Raw genomic sequence first — 21,135 nt, 5'->3', positions numbered from 1 at the left:
TTGACTTTACCAACCCCATCACCAAGCCAGCCGCTCTTTAAACAAGCAAACAAATGTTCATTTCTCCAGCAGCCGCTGTGCACTGTAATATGCAGAGAAAACGACTGTTTTAGGAAGGCAAAGTCTGACATACTCCTTCTAACCACCCATCCACCGCATCAAGGATCTGGTCATTCTGCGTATCACATACAAAGTCATACGTCCTGCAAGAGCACACTGGAGATGTGCGATATACGTATACGACTAAACTACAGATAAATGCAAATAAACACGTTACAAATAAACTAAACAGCAAGAAAGCCCCAGGCAACATTATTAACTTTGTAGAACAAAAACCAGTTGTACCAAAATATGCATAAATTCAATTTTGAGTACTGCATGTGTTTGATTTGCTTTAATTGCAACGTCCATTTATATACCTTATTTTTAAATCTGAGGTAACTTATAACTGTAATTTGCATAGGCATTGTTATGCTAAGATCTCACTTAAAAATACACATCAACATTTGGTTGATTTCTCATTTTCATTCACAGTACCACTTTTATGTATTCTTTATATATATATATATATTTATAAACACACAGCAGTCCTGATAGTACATTGACATTACCTTTTTATGCTCTATTTCGCATGGCAAGCAATCTGAGCCAACCGTAATGCTCACGGGGGAAACTCCAGCAATGAACCGATGGTATAGCAAGGAGGGAAGAAGGAAAGGGAATGATTTTCATGGTCGTATTTATGAAGGACTTACTATATTAAAACCGTCAACAATACAATTTAAGAATGATAATTAACAGAACCCCCCAAACCATTCTTGACTATTTCTGTTGTTGAGTTGCGTAACCTGCTCTTGTATGTTTACTTCATTAGCTTTCAGCACTTCAAATACATTTTTCAAAAGATTAACAGCAGATTTCAAATGATCTAGTTACAGCTTTATCACGTTTTATTCCTATTTCAAGATGGTAAATCAGCTTTATATGCATACGTGTACCTCCGTGCTGCGCTCTGAATGTCCTCCCCGTGCAGTTCTCTGCAACTCTGGCCAACTCACCTCAACAATAATGAACCAGTGTGACAATATGGGATCCTTCTGCCCACACAATGCTCTGCGTTGTCTCACTGCTGAAGATAGCCATCATGGAGATGGTACATCTTCTCCTTTGATACAGCAGATAGGATACATATCTCAGTATGACAGATACCGTACACGACAGAAGGAAAAAAAGGCAAACCTGCGCGTTCAGAAAGAAAAACATGGCAGTAATATTTGTGCTATCCAAAGGCCCAAACCACACAGGTTTCCTAGGGTCAGGCATTCAGACTAATCATTGGGCTGGTGTAAAATGAAGTAGTGTCCTTTATGTCCGTGGACTGGTAATGATTTACTCCACCTGGTAATTCAACCCTGAATATACACACTTCACTGGCTAACTGGTACTACTCGTCTCCCTCCTGGTCTGCAAAGGGATCCATTTCACTTTTACAACTGTATGACGTAATAGGTTGATGATAATGGATCGGTCAATGGGGCTTGATCCTGGGGCCCCTTTCCTCCCTCTTGATTTCAGCAGAACCTCTATCTACTGAAAGAGGTCCCAAGGCACCGCTGCTGAGCCGATTCCTTCTGTGTACTGCATTGTTTGGGTTTTATTGTTGTTCATCAGCAATTTTAGAGCACATATCAACATGCATTGCAGTAAGTTGTTCGTTACAAGTGTCACGGCAGCATCTCATCTAAAGACATCATGCCTTGCAGACACCAGTAGCCCATTAGGCACTGTAGCAGTGCAAGCCCTCAGGGATTTGATAAGCGATTCCCAGAAAATGAATTTGCTATAAATTAACATTACATTTTACAAAACTGTTCTTTTAAGCTCTGTTTTGGGATGAAGTCTTAGAGCCTGACTCAGCGAACACACAGCGTTACTCTCATAACACGGAGGTGAACTGGAGCTTACTCATGTGAGAAACACGGCTTGACTGCAGACATGACTGCAGTGATTGGGATTTCGATTTCCCAAGGAGGGAAGAGAGGTTCACGCTCATTTTAACCTAGGAAGACATGTGGTGGTATTTACAAAACTGTTTAGCATGTGATGGTCTAACCAAAAGCCAAAAGGAATTGCTGGTCTCGTAGCCGCTTGTACAGAAGTAGGGTGATACCGAACACTTGTGAAAGTCATGCATACCGTGTAAAGCTGAAGTTCAAACAAACTTCCAGAGTAACACACAAATACTCTGCAAGGTAAGTTTGCCTAAACTGAAATGTAAGCTAAACCAAAGAAACGGCAGGAAGCAGATAGGGGCTTTCAACGTTCTGGGCAAGACACTTAACAGACCCAAACCTCCTCTGAATACATGGAAGAAAGAATTCATAAACTCAGTAAGTATCAGAATTTGATTTAACCAGGCATTTTAAATGGAACCATGTTCCCAGCTCCTTTTCTGGGAAACACGTGGCATCCTGCCCAGGATGGCAAACACGTCCCCAGGCAGCAGCAGACCTGCCTAGCAGCCAAGACCACTACTCCCAGCACTGGCTGCTACCAGCACTTCCCTAGTTACACCTTTAACATTTCCCTATTAAAAAAAAAACCAAAACAAACCACCAACTTTAATTCAGCTGAAACGGGCAAACAAAATAGTATCTCAATGAAGCTCTAAGCAACTCCTAAAATAGAAACTTCCTACTCTGCATTCCCCAGTGTGCCAATTTACTCCTATGTCTTTTTTTTTTTTTTTTTTTTAAATCTCTTTGTTCACTACCTTTTTGACATTGCTGCAAAAGCCTGTCTTGGCCAGCCAGAACAGATATAATCTTGTAATACTTTCTGTAGTCTGAGTGGAAAGCAAAAGAGAAGCTTCAAAAGTGGCTATTAGGTTGCATTCATGGGCCATAATGGTCGTATTCTGGCAGTCAAACTAGATGCCTTTAAGATGATGCTTTTCTTCTCTCTCCTTACCTAACCTTTTATGTAGGTTTGTGTCATTTAAAAGCACAAAACATTTAAAAGTTTACAAAGTAAATCTGAAATCAAATATAAGCAGTAACACTCAAAGTAACCTGTCTAAAACTGATTTCCTTAAGTTTCATATGATTCCATTACTAGTGAATAGTAATGGAGACATTAATTTGTTTCCAACAGGAAACACACGTCGCAGTCTCCTGTAATTTTTAGTCTATTTTCAAATTACTCCAAATGTGTTAGGAACGGCTAACTTTACATTTTTGCAACTGATTTGGTCCAAACTGACATGGGAACCCCTAAATATTTCTTAATAACACATTATTTTGAACTGCAGAGGAGCAGTAACAGAACCTAAAATACACAGTAACATTCAGTGTCATTAGTAACTGAATGTGCTCTCGAGATTGCACATTGTTATGGGTGTAATGTTATGCTGTTGTAAATTGCTATTTGCTTCAGCTGATTCAGACGTCTGCAAATCGACAAACACTTACTGCACACAATTTATGAAGCAGATTTCCATTTACCAAAGAACTGTAAAAAAACGTAATCACGTTACATTTTGAGACGTGGATTAAATGTCTCCATAAACACAGTGAATGGCTTTGATTGTTCGTACACCTGGAGCCTCTGGGTCTTTCAGACTACGATACTCAGCACATGGTACTGAGAGTTGGCTATGCTTCTGCAAAGTCTTAGATGAAGCATTGTTTTCATTCTGATATGTATTCCTAAGCACAATTAACATTATGTTTATGTTTAACATTCTACTTTAAAATTATAATTTTAAAATCAGAATTTAAAAATTATGTTGCGCATATCAAGACAAGTACATTTACTGGAACTCATATATAAAAAGAGTAGGAAGATGCAAACTGTTACCAATGGCACTCATTTCCAAAGGTACTTAAGTTATTATATGGGAAGTAATAAATTTTCTCTTTTTCTCCAGACAGTTTTTATGCATTAAAACAAACATGACATGAAGTGTTAAGATTGTTTCCCTGCATGTGGCTTATCAACACCAAATTAGAGTTCAGCCTTGCTCTCCTTGAAGGGAAAGCCTTACCTAAAGAGCGAATGCTTCCAGTCCACGTAGGCTGGCTTTCCCCTAAGGTACTCCATCTTTCCTTAAATGACTGTGAAATTTTCTGTGAAATTTCTGTCCCCTTGAAGACTTGTGGCATGAGCAAGACCTGGGACGGAGCCTGCCGCTCTTGCAGGCATTTTGACACAGACTTTGGTGGGAAGGCAGCGGGCCAGTGCAGCTGAACCTCCCCTGCAGCAAGCTCTGCCAGCCGTGGTTTGCATTTAAAGCAAACAGTTCTGCTTCAAGCAGAATTTCGGAGCTCCGAGAACGCAAAGAAACACAAAATCCAGAAAGAACAAAGAAAAAGCAGCAGCAGCCAGCAGATTTAGACTGTGACCGTCAGCACTCAGATGGGCTCTGAAAACATAATACGTTCCCGCTCGCTGCTAAATTCAGTCTAAGAGCTGTTCAGAAACACCTCCTTGAAGCCTACTTTTCTTCCTAACACCATTCGCCAACTCTCTCACCATGAAAATGCAGAAAAAATTATTCTGAATAGCATTTGTAGCAAGTACTTTGTATCTGTGAAAAACTTCCTTTTACCAAAGTGTAAAATGACAACTCTGCTTGTTCTGCCTCCGAAAAAAAAAACCCAAGCAGACAAAAAAAACCACCAAACAAAAAAAATTGCCAGCCCCTCCCTGAGGAAAGCCTTCCAGGAAAAAGCATAGGCTTGATGTATTAAAAACTTCAAGGCTTGGCTTGTCATTTCTTTAACATAATGGGTAAAAACATCTCTGATTACAACTGATATGTTGAATTGATCATTTCCTACTGGCCTTTATTTTGGAAGCATAAGGGAACAACTCCAACTACTGCTTATTCCAGCCCTTTGAGTACTTTTCAAATAGTACTGAAGTAATTTAATTTCAGCAATTCCTTAATTTTGGCATTTTTAAAATGGAAAAATCTAGCAGTATTATAAAAAGTAATATAAATTGTATATGGGACTTAAGCAGTTGGAGAGTCGGTAAGCAGCCTGGTAGTTACCTTGCAGACGAGCTACACACGCAGTGTAACAGCTTTACTTACCTCTTCAGGCTTCTTGTTCTGCTACACTCCCCCTCCTGCCCTCTGTAAAAGGACGGCGCTCGCCCCTGCTCAGTGCAGTGCCAGTGGTGGACCCTGGCCGGGCAGCGAGAGCACCTCACCCCCCAGGACCACTTCAAGGCATCTCCAGCGAAGCACACACAGCTACGATGTGCCAGTGCTCGGGCCGTCCTCGACTGGTGTGGGCAGCTGACGCGAGTTAAGGGCAGCCCTAGTTTGTACGAGGGACCAGAGCACTCTGCCAGCAACGAACTCGGTTTCCTCAGAGCTGTGCTGCACGTTTTAATTCATGGCTTCTCTGAATGTCTACCATAACCACCCTGTGGACACCGATTTTCTTACCTACTCCCCACATGATACAGCTTGCAAACGTCAAAAGTGGATCTGAAAGACAAACATCTACTTTATAGTAATACCCACGGTATCCAACCAAGGACAATGGACCGCATTCAGCGTGAAAGTCAAAAGAATAAAATCACATTACCTGAGAACCAGCTCACGTATTTTTTCTCAGTTACAGTGAGCAGTGAACATGCAGGAGGAAAACACAGCTGATCAAAACCAAACCTTTACGTTATGTAAGAAGTAAAAATCAGGTAACTTTTGCTGAGAAAAAATGAAACTCAAACTGAAATCCAAAAAACCTCCAGAAGAGCGAGCAAATGACATTACCCGCATTTCTGATAGCAGCATTCCAGAAACCGCAACTTGTACGCAGATTTGTTGATTCAAATAGCACGTATAACAAGAGCTAAATATTCTGACACACACTCAGAAAAATCACAGTGGATTGTCACTTATCTGCTATGCCGTATCACTGCCAAGCTGCAAAGGAGCGCAGTATGCTCAAGACACACATTCTGCCATAAAGAAATAATTTTCTTAAGATACCAAATAACAGAGGAAGACTCCACACCATTACAAGTTTGCCGAGCTTCTACCAAATAGAAATACTGCAAAGGTCATCGATGCATACTTGCCGCACAGTCTAAGTCAGTGCCAGGCAGAAGGGGAGCTAAGGGGATGGCTGTAATAGCGAATTCAGATTCGGAGGCAACTCAAGTGGTCAGCCAGCCGTCAGGGTGGGAAATCCAGCAAACCCAGACCACGGCACACCTACCAGACCTTCCTGGTCCTCTTCTGACTCTGTCTTCCAGAACAACTTTCACTCCCCTTCCTCTTCCAGAGATAAACCATTCATTTTCTTCATTATGTTACGTATTACATTTAAAATATTAATGTATTAATTAATGTACATGCATGAGAGAGAGTTAAACCAAACCCAACCACATCAGTTAACCCAGAGAGGTTAACTGATTTGACAAAAACTTGGGAGGAAAGGAGGAGCAAAGCCAGTAGCGAAACCTTGCAGTCCCATCTCTCTGTCCTCTGCATTAATCTCTGTGTTTCACCAGTATGTCTGAAAATATAAATGTCAAGCATTTAACACAGAGTTCTGACTACAATAATTCACACAGCAACTTGAAATCCAGAGTATCTTTACCTCCGCAATTCTACGAAACAGAGACAGAGACGGTTGCAGCAAATCAGCGTAGGGCTGCACCGCACTGTGCATTTCAACCAGAACACCACAGGTGCTGCAACAGATGAAAACGCTGAAGAACCAAGGAAAGCAGGAGGAAATGCGTAACTTTTCCCCCAAATAAATTTTTAGGCTATTGCACTGAACAGAGCTTAGCAATACAAGATCCAGTCTGGTCAAATCACCACAAAGCACTCTAATGACTGCATGTGGCCACACCACCAGCCTCCTGCTCACCGCGGAGGATACCTGCTCAACAGCACAGCTCCTTCTAGCACGACGCCGGGTAATTGGTTCAATACTCACTCCAAAGGCAGCATGTTATTTAATGAATCCTCATTACTAGTTTTACCAACACTGTGGGCCTCTCATCCAAGTACTGCTCAGCTTTCATTACTTCGTCCCCAAGGTCTCTGAAGACGATAGCTATAGGTGCTGTGGAAGGAATGGGCACGTTTCAATGAATACAGCGATGTCATTAGTAATCTAGGATTGCTTGAAGACGTGGGAGTAAAACTGCAGGGGACTATCAATAATACCGCAGGGTGAAATGCAGCTGTGGATGAAAAAAACGTTACTATTTCTGATACCGTTCATAAAGCATAAACTGGAAGACAAAGTCAGTGCAGAAGGCACGGTACACACACGCTCTGTTCTGAATTAATAAAGAAGGCTCTAAAGAAGTTAAATACATTGTTTCCCTTAATTCTTTGGAAACCCCGAGAATTGCTTACACAGGACTCTTACAAAACAAGCAAGTATTTCAGAGGCATTTCACCTTCACCGTTCCAGTGTGCCTTTTGCAGGGCTCGGGAAGGATTATTCTCCTATAGGACTGTTTAATGCCCTGCTGTATTTTGAAGTTTTATCATAAAGTTTTACCCTCTCCTAAACATCAGACCAGACTGAGCAGAGAATGCGAACCCTTGGAGCAGTAACAGTAAATAATTTTCCCCAACTACCACAACATTTTACACCTGAAAAACGCAGACAGTTGGGTATGGCTTTAGAGTCGTGATACCTACTCAGACTGACTGAGAAATACCAAGCTTTCCTGCAGAGCTGATGATGAACCGTTCCCACAGCCAACAACTGCTGAGAGCTATTGGGTTGTAACCCTGCTACAATGACACCACGGTTGTGACTAAATCCAACACGAGCCCACACTGTCAAGTGATTTCACTTTTCTTAAATACTCATACTTTGACTTATCAGTGCTTGTTCACCAGATTGGAGAGGGTTTTTCTATGAACTCAGAGCACAGTCTTCTGCTATTATTCATGAGCTAATTCAAAAGGTCAAAAACCAATTTCAGAACTGAGTTGCTTAAAAAATAACGAGTAAACCCTTATTTGGCTTCTTTATAAGTTTAATGCTGGTAACAAACATTTGCTGGTTATGCCTGATAAGTTACCGCAAATACAGACAAAGCAAAAGGGAAACATTATTGTTGAGTGGAAGATATGTGAAAAAACATTCACTGAAATATGGTCAAAAATTAAAAAGTCTCTGTACAGAACTAGACAATTAAGCATATTTCTTGGACTGCAGAAGAAATGTTCAACTACCTTCTCACAACTCAAATGAACAGTTATATCATCTCACAATTAAAGAAGATTACTCTCCTAGCAGAAGGACATCAAAATGTTGATGGAAAAATCTGACTGAGAAAGAGGGCTCTTCAACTCAGCTAACAAAATAATAAGATATAACACCTAGAAACTGAAAATAAGCAAACTTAGATTGGAAATACACGTGATTTCTCCAATAATGAAACAATAAACCATTGGGACAACTCACTAGTGGATTTGTTGACTTTTCCTCAAGAGTAGAGGTGCTTTCATTTGCCTGATGCGTTTGTTCTCATGCAAAAACAGTTGGTTGATGATCTACGTAAGAGTTCAGAATACTGTCAAGCACCATTTTGGCATTAAAACCTGTAAATTCATAGGATCTTCTCAGAACAAGCCTGAGTGTTTCAAGACCTCCTCAACCATCTAAGCAAGGGTAAGCTCACCCATTTTAGAACAAAAGTCGCACGTTCAGCTGTAAGGAAATGGCATCCTCATCTCTCTCAGATGTTCTCTAACATGCTCTATCATCTTTATGGCTTTCAATAGTAAACCTTAACTGAGAAGCCTTGTCTCTAGACCAGAAATTAGTCAAGTCTTTAGAATGATTAATCCCTAGTCAGCAACTAAATGCAGAGTACAAGCTTTAGTGTTTCATACACAATGGGCAGGGATGAGCGAGCCAAGACTGCCGAGAGGTTGCCTATGGACTGCTTTTCTAGCTAGATTACACACAGTGGGCAAGCAGCCTCAGGTTATTTGGTCATCCTATGGGTCTTGCTGCTTTTGATGGTACTTCTGAGACTTTGATTTCTGAAGTGACCATGGAAAAAATACTTAATAGCCCTACAAGTTTACCATTCTTCGCTCAATTAGTATTCATTCAGGTATCCAGCAGGATTCCTCACCATGACAGCATTCTTTAATTCCACAATAAATATTTCTGGGATAGAAGTTCATATGCTGTACCTATAGTAGTCTGTAAGGAGCTAGATGTACAAGTGGTCCTGCTTCCAATTAATTCCAGCCAATAAACTGCACGTTTTAGCTAAAAAAATTAAAAGTACACTAGATACTCTCCAATTTTACATTCCTTAGCAACTGCTGCAATTGTATTCAAGGTTATTTAGTGATCACAAATGGAGAGAAAGAAAATCACAAATGGATAGCATGGTGATCCAGGAGACAATCTCCTTGTTCAGACGCAGGCGAAAGAGCAACAAAAGTCTAAGCCCTTTCGCTTCCCCCTCCTGCCCCGATCCGGAGACTTTGGTGAGATGTTCAACAGAAGGAATTAAATATTGCTTATATTCTGGCTATGGGGATTGTATTCCTGAATAATGATCACTGGCTGTTTCATGTGCTCCCACGTTATTCTGCGTTCATCCAAAAACATAATGAAAACCATTTGCAGTCTTTGTTTTATCTGGCATCAGAAGGCAGAGGGCTGCGCAGTGCCCAGCGCTAGGCATCTACAATGAGATACTGTTCTGCACCGTAGCAGTAACAATACAGATCCGAGCTGAAAGGGTAAATCACAACCACATGGCTCACATTTAATGACTGTATTTTTATACACACGAACAATCACAAATGCATACTAGAATCATTCGTACTCCACGTGCAAATCCCACGAAAACCAAAGACATCATCTGGTCAACCAGATCGCTCTGCTGTCCACACATAGTGTAGACATGGTGTCATTGCGCCAAAGGAGCACAGGAAGATTATTTTTTTAAATAATAGGTATGTATTAACTAGGGGTTTTTTAAATCATTGTAATTTGGCCATATCAAATCCAGCTTTTCCAGACCAATGAATGGCACACATGACATAGGAACAGTGTTCCTGCCAATTTTCACATTTCTATCACCTTCCATCGAGGTGTTAACAGCAAAAAAGGAGGTTTAACGAAAAATCTCAACTAATGACTCCTAGCAGAAATATCTAACTTTTTTTTTTTTCACTTGTTACATCCTTTCAGTCTGCCAGGTGAAAACTTCAAGGAAAAATGCTCTCCCTGAGAGTAAACGTACCGTATTTTTTGCTAATAGAGGAAAACACAATGAAATCCATAAGCAATTCAATACAAACATAAAGGCAACCATAACTCCAACTGCTCTCACCTAGTACTAGCTTATCAGATTAACAACTGCAAATACGAAATTTAAAAATATTTTTGCTTTTACAGTTCTGATTTTTTCTTCCTGTCAAAATATACTATTGCTTAACTTTCTGCTTGTCTCAATTACTTGCTAAAACTAATGGATAAAATACTAAAAATTGCTGAATATCCCGTTAGAGGCCTGCACCGGTTAGCTGTGCAACTTTAGGCACACAAACACGGCAGTGAAACTCGGTATCCTCACATCTGCTCAAGTCTGTAAATACATTACTAAGCCATGGCATCATCCGGAGAAGTAGCACCCATTGTTTTTTGGGGATGTGCCTGGGAGGAAGCAAAGAGAGGAACTGCTCTCTGGACTGCTGGCCGGGTATCCTTCAGACATTGTCAGCCTCTTCCAGCAGCTCCACCCAAGGGCCAGGAGAGCTCAACAAGGAGGGGTGTGCGCTCTCCGAGACCAGGAGAAAACCATCCCTCGGTGCCCTGGATGCACCCCGGGCTGGGATGCCAGCTCTGCAGAGCACCAAGTACCGGGGCAAAGCGGGAGATGTTGCAGTCTGACCACGCCACGCTCCCAGCAAGCATGGTCACAGGGACAGCACCGTCCCTTGGAGAGCGTTCTTCAAAAGGGGTTGAGCCACTCAGTCATTACGTGGAGCGGGGGAAAAACCCCTCAGGAACGAATCCCCGTGAGGGACTTTGTGAAATCTGCTAAAAACCTTGTTATTGCCAATACATTCTCTATGGAAGGTATTTAGATGTAACAAACAGCTAGGTCACATCCTAAAATAGATTGCGCACGGTCTTACTGTTTTCAAATAAAAATCTAGAAAGGAATTACTATTCATATCACTCAGCAAGTGTAAGATTTTCTAATACACACCCACATGAAGGTGTTCCCAGCCACAGATAAGATGCATAAAATGGCTACTATGAAAAATCCAGTTGATTTCAAGGAGTTAGCACACCTATATCACAAACAAGCCTCTAGCGCTGCTACAGTCCACCTTTATATGATACTTTTAAAGTCACAAACCACGTTTAATAAAATGTTTTGAGGAACTACAAAATGTTTTCGATTTACAAATTTCTGGCGAACAGGAAAATAAGTCATTACAACTAGAAAGTTACTGCCATTTAGCTGATGGAGTTTTGTTCATCGGAATAATACTGTAATAAGAGTGTAACACTAGCAGTGGGATTTTGTATTTGTTGTGACCCAGCATTCGAATATATTTTTGAAGTGTAATAAAATTTTGCTAATAAAGCTGTGAGCAAAAAAGATCATTTGCTTTTGACAGTGAAAGGATGTTCTGTTCATGCCGGACAAAAGGCTGGTGGCCTCAGCAGACCGCTCACGCACAGCGCGCGGCTTGTCGCAGCCTCTGCACATGCCCACAGTGCCATCCCAAAGTGTAACCCAAATTCACGATGGCAGACCAAAGCTGACTTGAAACTCGGGGCAGCTGCACAAGCTCCAGGCACCAAGTATTTACCGAGACTCCTTGTGCAATTGTACGAACTGTCCCTGGGCTGAAACCCAGGCTTGCATTATTACAGGCTGCCATATAGGAGACAGCTACCCAGGCTAGAAAAATACCCGTAGTTTTCAGTGTGGATATACTACACTACTACTATAAAATGTATATCGATCACAAAGAAGAAAATATATTAAGGTAATATTAAAGATGATGGGGTTTAGAAAGCCTTATAGTGATTCTGGAACACTTTTTCTCTTCACCAGTTTCTCCCTATACATAGTTACACTGCTTTGATAGTTTTTCTCAGGACATCTTTATCCATTTCCTTATCGAGCTATTCAGCAATAAGGAAAAAGCAGTGGGTAACCAAGCCCCGCTTTACTTGCAGAACTGATTTTTTCTTGCCAGAAAAATGACATTGCTTTAACTTTTCTGATTACAAGCCAGCACCTGGTAAGGGTGCAGTCCTGCTACTACTGACCTTAACAGGCACCTGGGTGTTTGCAGGACTGCTTACCAAACACAGTCGAGCTACAGGTTCGGGCTGCTGAAGAGCACTCGTTAATGCATACTCTTTTTCAAATTTTTCTTTTTTAATTAAACATGAATTGTGATTAATATTCATAACATTTTATCCTTTCAGAGGTGAAATCTGGGTAAAACCCTCTGAAGTTAAAAGAATCTTTATATACAACACCCTTCTGTGTTCTATACTTACTGCCAGGTACCGGCGTACCAGACAACATACTTGTAGGCCAGCTCTTCCCACGTTAACTGTCCACACTTAGTATTACTTAGACTTGGATTTTCTAAAGCGTGCTTTAATTTGGAGAATAATTCCATGATTTCTGAGCTGACACATCAAAACCTCAATGTTCAGTCCAGCTAAGCGCTCATGATACCTGAACTCCTATTTGCGTAAACTGGAGTAATCAGTTCTTTTCACAACTAGACTCGATGTCTCAGTTAAAGCCTTTTTCAAATCGAAACCTGAGGGTTTTCTAACAAGCAAGTTTAAATACAAGACACCCAGGCACTGTAAACCTAGAGGTGTCTAATAGTGATGCTCAGTCCTACAGCAAAGAACTGATCAAAAAAGGAATGTCCGTTCTGCTTCAAAGCCAGCTTCGTAGACCTAGGTGTTGCATGGACATCCACGGAAAACCTGTCCGCTACTTAGGCCGTGGCGCAGAAGAGGACAGAAGACTCAGAAACGGGGAAGCCGATGCATTTTTTGCACGCACAGCTAAATGTGGAGCCTATCCTATCGTTTAGCAATAGAGTGCTGTGCCAAGTGCTTTTCCTGGGGATGTCAGCATTACAATACCACCATGGAAAAGTTAAGGGTGAACCTCAATTTCCACGCAGACTTCTTTTTTTGAGTAAGAATTCAACCCTTTTAATTTGCACCAAATACAAGTTTTCAACCCTCTAGCATATTTTCTCTGCAAGATAAAACTGCAGATAAAACTTTGTATTTGGAAGTCTGCTACACAAATTGAGACTATACTTTTAACAAATAGTTGCAAAGTATTCTTGCAGCTGTGATTGATACTGCAACGGCCCAAGAGACGCTCTGAGGTCAACTGAAAGTTTTAATGGCATACTAAAACTCTGACATATTTTCCATTCTGAATCTCAGGCTCTTTCTCAGAGCACAAACGGATGCGAAATGGTAAGACGAGAAGTTAATTCAGCCATGCCAAAGGACCAAGAACACAACACTGACTGGCAACATGCAAAACCGACTCACTTTACCATCTGGCCTGACTCCCGATGCTCTGGACGCTGGTGTCAATCATCACTGTGGGACCACACAATAGTACAAGGCAGCAAACCCAGCATCAGTACTGGGACAAGCGTGCCATGTGTTTCTACCTCTATGCAGCCCTGGATATTTAAAAAGAATTTAAAAAAAAAGATATAAAATGGATTTGAAATGAAAAAAGCTTCTTAAGTTCCCTGAACAGCTTTCAACTTCCAGAATAAACAATGCTATGTTACTGCAAGGAAGATTAAAATGACAGCGATTTCAACCTGAAGACAAGAAGGATTTTAACAGTTTTATCTTAAGTTCAAATCTTCTTCACATTCCATACTGACAACTCTTTTTTTTTTTTTTAAAGTAGGGGGTTTTTTTTTGTTTGGGTTGTTTTCCTTCTAAGGCAAACAATACCCACTAAAGTGTCCATGCGGACACTTCATCCAGAATAATTAGCGTGCTCTGTGGGCTCTATAAAATCATTTCTAAACAACCTGGTTTTCTTTTTTTGCTGGGATAGAGCACCCATAAGGGAAAGCATTCTGGTATAGGTATTAGCATGGCCTATTTGTGATAGCGGCTCTGGTCAATCTCCCAGTATAACTGAGGCTGTAATGTTGACTAACTCTTCAGGAAAACCTGAAATAATCTTAAATATGTAGTTACTGGAAAAACTTATGTACCTCATTTCTATCTGAACTCCGCACACTAAAGGAAATCATTCTGTGCACACTACAATTAACCTTAGTAATTCCCTCTGCTGTGATAATACTAAGGCAAACAGCACTGTATTTTTAGGATTATCTTCATCTTAAAATTTTACCCAAATTTGCACATTTGGCCACAGCTAGCGGTAAGCCTATGTAAAAGAGAGGAACTAGATGCTGCCATGCAAAACCGGACCTATTTTAAAAAGAGACAATGCTGAATGCTCCAGTAGAAGAATAAAGTCTCCCCATACATGGGGTTTTCAGTTTTGCAATGTAACAGACAAGTGCATTTCTTAATCCAGCTTGAGTTCATTCTGTGCATCGAGGCACCTTGATTAACACCCATCATAATTTTATGCTGCTATGGTAACTGCATGAACTGCTTTTAGATAACTAAACCTTTTGTGATTTTATTAAGTTATTTACTTCAGCTATGCCTGGGGCAATAAGTTTCAAAGTTTAAATATACATGGGGTAGAAAAATAAATACAAAAATACCTCTTATTTTATTTACCAAGTGATTGTATGATCCCATCCTACACCACCAGGTGCATGTTATAAGAACTGTTAACAAAATACCCACTGCAGAGAAAATAAATAATTTACCTTCCTTCACCTACAGCTGTAATAAATAACCCAGTACAGATTTCTAGTTGAACAAACTTGTACAAAAGGACTTGCCTTGCCTTGAATATTAGGTCCTGTAACACTCCCATAAGAGATTAGATACTTCGAGACCCGTTGTTAAATATGACTTCTTCCAACCCTCAGCGGTTTACATTCACAACCTGTCAGCAAACCTACCCTAGCTGCTTTCAACTGCAACAAAGGCGCGTAGGAACAGAGGGTGTCCCTGAAGCAGGCAGCTCCTAAACCACAAACAACCTCATAGATCATGACCAACATCATCACCTAGAAGGAGAGGAGACGGCAGTGCTCTTCACACAGCACAGGTGTAACAAGCTTTGGCTAAACCGCTCCACCAAGCCGGTGAACCACCTTGTCCCACATCATTTAAAGCAAGCCTGCCCAGTACATGGCACAGAAAACATCTCCGTCAGCCTGCAGCGCTGCCTGCACAAAGCCATTTGTCTGGCCAGGCCTACAGCTGACGCAGCAGAGTGACCACCTGGGCACCTGCTGATTCTCAGCTTCTTCATTCATCAGCACACAATGAAACTCCTTCCTCCTCCTCTCCTTGCCTTCCCCAAGTCCAAAGAGCCATCTCCCATACCAACAGGCTTTACAGCTGCGGGGTACCCACAACCCCAGCTATTGCTACCGCCTGCAGTCCTGCTGCTGTGTAACACGCAGAACGACGCCAGGAACTCCTCATCAGGTAGGAGACCCAAGAGGTGAGGACGTAACACAGATGCGCTATGACAGAGCGACGGAGGAGCCAGGAAAGCATGGAGCACCGAGGCTGGCTTTTTCCAGGAAAGCAAAGGACTAGAAGCAATTGAGGTGTGTGGGACTTCATTAGACCAAACATCCACATCAAAGAACGTACGGTCTTCACAAACAGAGAAGTCAAACAACCCCACTGTCTGCTTTAGCGTTATTTTCCTTTTGCTTATAAGATCATCTCCATCCTCTCCAGACAGAGCTTGAAGCTGCTTGTCTCGAGCTGCTCAGGCAAACAGAAAGCACGGAAATGACTGAAACTCAATCTAACGAGAAGTCACAAATAGCATTTTGTGAACATACTGGTGGCTGCATAGCTCAACATGCTTCGTAAACGGTGTCCAAGGGTCTCTGATGATGGGTAACGTATGGAGTCGTAACAGAGGGGCTCAGAAAGCTTTCAGAAAGAAAGGAACAGAGCTAACGATGACAAATTCTTTACTCTTTCTTCCCACAGATCAGCAATGCCACACAGGCATGATTACCAAAGGCTACCGGCCTACAAAATCAACGCGGATGCCTAATCTTTGTCTATCAAAACAAGCCTATCAGGCACATGTATCAACTCAGCCGTACGGTCTAATGCAGCAACTCCACCGCATGCAGGCCTAAGACCACAATGATGACAGGCACCCAGGCAAGAGCAGCGAGCGCTCCGAGGTGCCGCCTTCCCCGCCGGGCAGGAGCTCAGATCCAGCAGTGAGGGACTGCCTGGACGTTTCTCAGGATCAAGTAATGATTTCTACGGAAAGATCTAACACCGTTTCACAAAAGAAATCCTCCCTGAAAAAGATAATAAAAACAATCAGTGAAATCTAAAAGCCCCGGGGAACCCCGAATCCATCCCTCTGGCACTTGCATCGGGAAGCGACACGGAGCAGTGATTTCCAAACTGTAGTCAACGGCAACGTCAGGAAACTGCCGAGTACTCCACGGTGGTCTGGAAAGCGCTCATCCGACATGTGCCGATGGCTCCATCTCCCCGTTTCCAACTTCTAAATTGCATGAAATAAGTTTAACATGCATTTCATATTTTTATAATATGAATTTACCATCGGAACTGCTGAAGTTGCCACAGAGATGTTACCCAACCTCAGATATGAGGCAGACTATGACTGCTATGTGAATAAAACCATGAAAAACATTTCTTTAAATATTTGGAAACTACTGTCAGAAAGGAAGCATGAAAACACCTAATCTGCTTCTACAAAACCAAAATAGAAATGACACTTTTTTTTCTGAAATGCACACTGTATGTCATGTTAAAAAGAGCCATAAGTAAGATTAAACAATTAAAAAACTGGGCAAGCCGCCTTAATGGTATGCAGCTTTGCACACTTGCTTATTTTTGGTTACAGTACAGTTAACACTACGAGTGCTTTGAGCGTCTAGGAGGGAGACAGGATGATTTTATACAACTAAATCCTGATTTTTATTTTTCTTTGTTGAATATTTATTTGTTCATATAATACCAAGAAAAGCAAACAGGGACATATATAAGCTGGTTTCTACTAAATGACTCAACGTACTTCTCCAACACAATTATCTTAAGTTTCAAGGTGAGAAGCCTCCTCCTTCTCAGTTTTCTTTAAAATCCATCTCTGGATGCTGCCATGAGCTAAGCAAAAAGCTAAGCACAACACCCCTGCGACAGAGCTACAATTCGATTCTGTCCCTTTACACCACAAAACGAAACACCTTTCTTTGTGCGTGCATGAGGTATTGCCCCTGAGCTGTTCACGAAATGATCATTTTCTTCATCAGTTACAACTAATCACTTTTCATCAGTTTTAATCAAAATTCACCACTGTATGCAGGCAGCTCAACTCCTTTTGCTGCTCAGCTTTTCACGAATCCACTCTACCACCACTTTGCATGAAAATCTTAATTTTTTCACATTCTTAAGTTTTCCAAGTTTCAAGTGCCCAACACTTGAAGTTTCTCTCCAGCCTCTAAGTCAGCCTCACCTTGTCATCCGTGCCTAAGTCTTAATCAACACGGGCAAGTGCGTGTCCTTTAAGCCTCATGTCCAGAACCACACGTGTAGAGCACCCCACCATCAACACTGGCACCAGAACTATTTATTTCAGTATTTTATTTCACGTTTCTACACAGCTTTTTAAATCAATGGCGGAACATCATCCCTAACGTCACAGAGAAGTTTCTTTAACAGCTTTTCGTGCACATGGGTAGTTTTGGGGAAGATCTGCAGTTGACCCAGGGCCTACTCGGGCATCTGTGAACCGCAACGGCAGCCGGCAGTGCCTCTTGCCTTCACCTCCTGCACCAACTATTTTGAGGCAATTATCGGAGCTGGTTAAAATGAAAGAGTTACGGTTTAACCTTACTGAATACCTGTCATAAAAAGCGCTCATCCAGGTGATTTACCGGATTTTAATTTAACTTTTTACACTTTTATCACTCATGGAGAATTGCTGCGAAGCCGGTAACGCTCCATCATCCTCCCCCGTAACACCCGATGCAAGGAAAACCTGCCCGCACGGCTGCCCTCCTCTTCCACCATCCCCTCCACCGCGGTGACCCTCCGGTACCGCCGTCCGGAGAGTCCCGGCCAGGCGAGTCTCTCGCAGGTGCGGTACGCGGCCGGTCGTTTACTCTTTGAACCTCCTCTGGCCGACAGCCCCTCGAAGACCCCCGCTTCTCCAGCATCTCCCGTTCAGGGCTGGAAGGCAGCCGCCGCCGCGCCGCTCGGGACGCGGCACCTTCCCCTTCGCCCCCGCCGCTGCTCTCCCGGGACCCGCAGCCTGCCCGCAGGACGGTGCTGAAGCGACTTCCCGGGTAATTCGGTGAATTCTAATGTTCTCGCCTTTCCAGTCACCAACTTCCCCGTTTCTCACAGAGGAGGAAAATATTAATAGATGCTCCTGAAGTTGCGCCCGGCCGCCTTAACTCCAGCGCAGCCACCCTCCCATTGTCTGCCGCGCCGGCGCTCCGCGAGGACGGTTTGGGGAGAAATGAGCCGAAAAGAGGAGTCCTCCGCCCCGGCCCGCCCTGCTCAAGCTCCCCCTCCCCCGCCGCCGCCGCCGCCCGCCGCTTCCCCCCCCCCTCGGCGGCCGTCGCCGCTACGGCAGGCCCCGGCCCCGGGCGCTTCGGCGGCGGCGACAGGGACGGCCCGGGGGCGGTGGTGGTGGTCGAGGGCAGCCGCCCCCCCCCCGCCCGGGCCTCCGGGGAGGCGCCCGGCGCCCACCGTGAGGCGCGGCAGAGCGGCGGAGGTCCCCGCCGGCCGCCTCCCCGCGGGGCGGGGGTGCCCTGCCCGGGCTCAGGGGCGGGCTCTGGGCGAGCGGGGTCTTCCCCGCCCGGCCCTCCCCGCCTCGGGGCAGGCGCTCTCCCGCCCCGCCCGGCTCCCGGCTCCCGGCTCCCGGCGCGGAGGGGCTTCCCCTCGCCCGCCGCCCCTCCGCCAGGGCGGGCACGGAGCTGGGCCCCGCCGCGCTCCCCTCAGCCCTCGGCTCGCCCCGCCAAGGGTTAAGCCGCAAGGCTTGCGCGGCGATGGTAGCCCTGTCAGCCGGGGAACACCCCGGCTGCCCCCCGCCCCGCTCCTCCCCGCTCCCGCCGCCCCGGGGAGCCGCGGAGGACGGGGGAGGGGGGTCGCCCGGAATCCCCCCCCCCCCCCCCCCGGCCAGGAGGCCGGCCCGGCCCGCCGCACCAGGCGCCGGAGCCCGGTGACAGGGCGGCGGGGCCCCGTCTTCCGCTGCCGCGGCCCCCCGCTCCCCCTGTCCGCCCCAGCCCCCGGGCGTGCCGCGGCCGGGCCCCCCGCCGCCCCGGGCCCCGTCTCCGTGAGGGAAGCGGTGTGGAGCCGAGGGGAGGGGGGCGCGGGACACACAACATCCCGGCCGTAAGAGCCCGCCGCCGCGCCGCGCTGCCATCGCCCAGCCGGCCGGCGGGAACGATCCCCTCCCCGAGGAAAGCACAATGGCCCCCCCACCCCGGTGACACCGGAGCCCCGGGGATGGGGGCGGGGGGGGGGAAGCTTTGTGCGGGGAATCCAGCAAAATTTACAAAACAAAACGCACACAAAACAAATACAACGGGGAGAGAGCGAGCGAGAGACGGGGGCAGAGTGGCTCCTCCTCCTCCTCCTCTCCAAAAAGGCCTGTTGGAAAACTGCACACGGCGGCGGCTCCGGCAGCGCCTCTCCCCGCGCTGCCCGGCGGAGAAAAGGCGGCGAAAGGCGGCGGGACCGCGGCGAAAGGGGGGGAAAGGCCCGATCTCTTTGTGTTACCTGCCGTGAAACCAGTCCTTGCAGGCATCGCACTCGATCATGAAGCGGGTTACGTCGTAGGGCAGCCTACAGATGCAATAGACGGGCACCGTCGCCATGTTAGCTCCCTTCAAAACAAGGCTGGACGCCCGGAGGAGCGGAGCGAGCGGGGCTGGCGGCGGCTCCTGCCGCGGGGTCGCTCCGGCTGCTGCTCCTGCCGAAACGCCAGCGAATTTGCAATGTCGAGGAGACGGGGTGGGGGAGAGGGAGAAAAAGAGGGGGGGGAAGGGGGGGGGAAGAGAAAAAAAAAAAAATAAGATAATGCAATTACGGCTCCTCAAGGGCGGGCGAGCAATGTCAGGAAAATAATAAAGGGCTTCCCAAAGTTTGGCTGCATGGTTCCTCCGGCTCTGCGAGCGCCGACCGGACTGGGGCTTTTTTTTGTTGTTGTTGTTGTTAAATGATTATTATTCAAAATGTTTGGCGAAATGCATTCTATTGCGTGCCCCCTGGTGACAGTACAGTACCGAGGCTTTTCATAAACACTCCGAAATGTAGCCCTTTCCTTGTAATGTCCTTACGTCAGCTTGCAACATTGCAATATTTCCTCTGCCGGGGCTGGGGCCGGGGCCGGGGCCGGGGCCGGGGCGGGCGGCGGCGGGGCTCGGCGGAGCGGCCGGCGGGGAGGGTGAGCGCTGCCGGCGGCGGGCGCGGGGGGCTTTTGGGGTGGCGGGGGGGGATTTTTTTTTTACCGCCCGGCCGCCAGGAGGGAGTTTTTTAAAGAAGGCGGCCCGGGCGCGGCTCTGCCCCCCCCCCCCCCCCCCCGGGGAGGGGGGGGTGTCTGGCAGTGGGGCGGGCGGGGGGGGGGGGGGGACGGACCCCGCCGCCGGTGCGCGGGGGTAGCGCTGCTCGCGCTCGCCCCTCCGCGCAGATACAGCGCGGGGTGATGCTAAATGTGTGTCCGCAAGAGCGAAGCGCAAAAGCCCTCTTTTAATGACAAGCCATCACGGAGCAGGCACGCTTAAAAGTAGCTGTAAGTATCGTGCTGCCCTACCAGCAGAAATAACGCCCTGATGGTCTGGTCTCTAGGTGGTAATGGCGGGTGAGGGCCTATAAACGTGCACGGGTGTTGATTTACATTAAGAAAGAAAAAGATGCCCACCTTTTTAGTTGGTAGAATTATATTACTGCTTTTAAAGTTACC

At 45.3% G+C, this 21,135-nt stretch overlaps 1 protein-coding gene across 3 annotated transcripts in view; it reads right to left on the bottom strand.

Annotated features, from left to right (window-relative positions):
- PHF2 (PHD finger protein 2) overlaps positions 1–20,157 on the bottom strand; it is an 89,236-nt gene extending 69,079 nt beyond the window's left edge. The window contains exon 1 of one of the 3 annotated variants that reach the window (XM_076345913.1): positions 19,953–20,157. In XM_076345913.1, coding sequence (XP_076202028.1) covers positions 19,953–20,050 — 98 coding nt within the window. In that variant the 5' untranslated portion in view covers positions 20,051–20,157. Of the gene's footprint in view, positions 1–4,045; positions 4,138–19,952 lie in introns of those variants that run through there. The other 2 variants (XM_076345912.1, XM_076345911.1) reach the window with 2 other exon arrangements.
- Positions 20,158–21,135: the final 978 nt, after the last annotated feature.

Source organism: Aptenodytes patagonicus, chromosome 8 (genome assembly GCF_965638725.1).
Source record: "Aptenodytes patagonicus chromosome 8, bAptPat1.pri.cur, whole genome shotgun sequence".
Lineage (NCBI taxonomy): Eukaryota > Metazoa > Chordata > Aves > Sphenisciformes > Spheniscidae > Aptenodytes > Aptenodytes patagonicus.
Note: the sequence above shows the minus strand (reverse complement) of the source record. Positions and strands in the feature narration are given on the sequence as shown.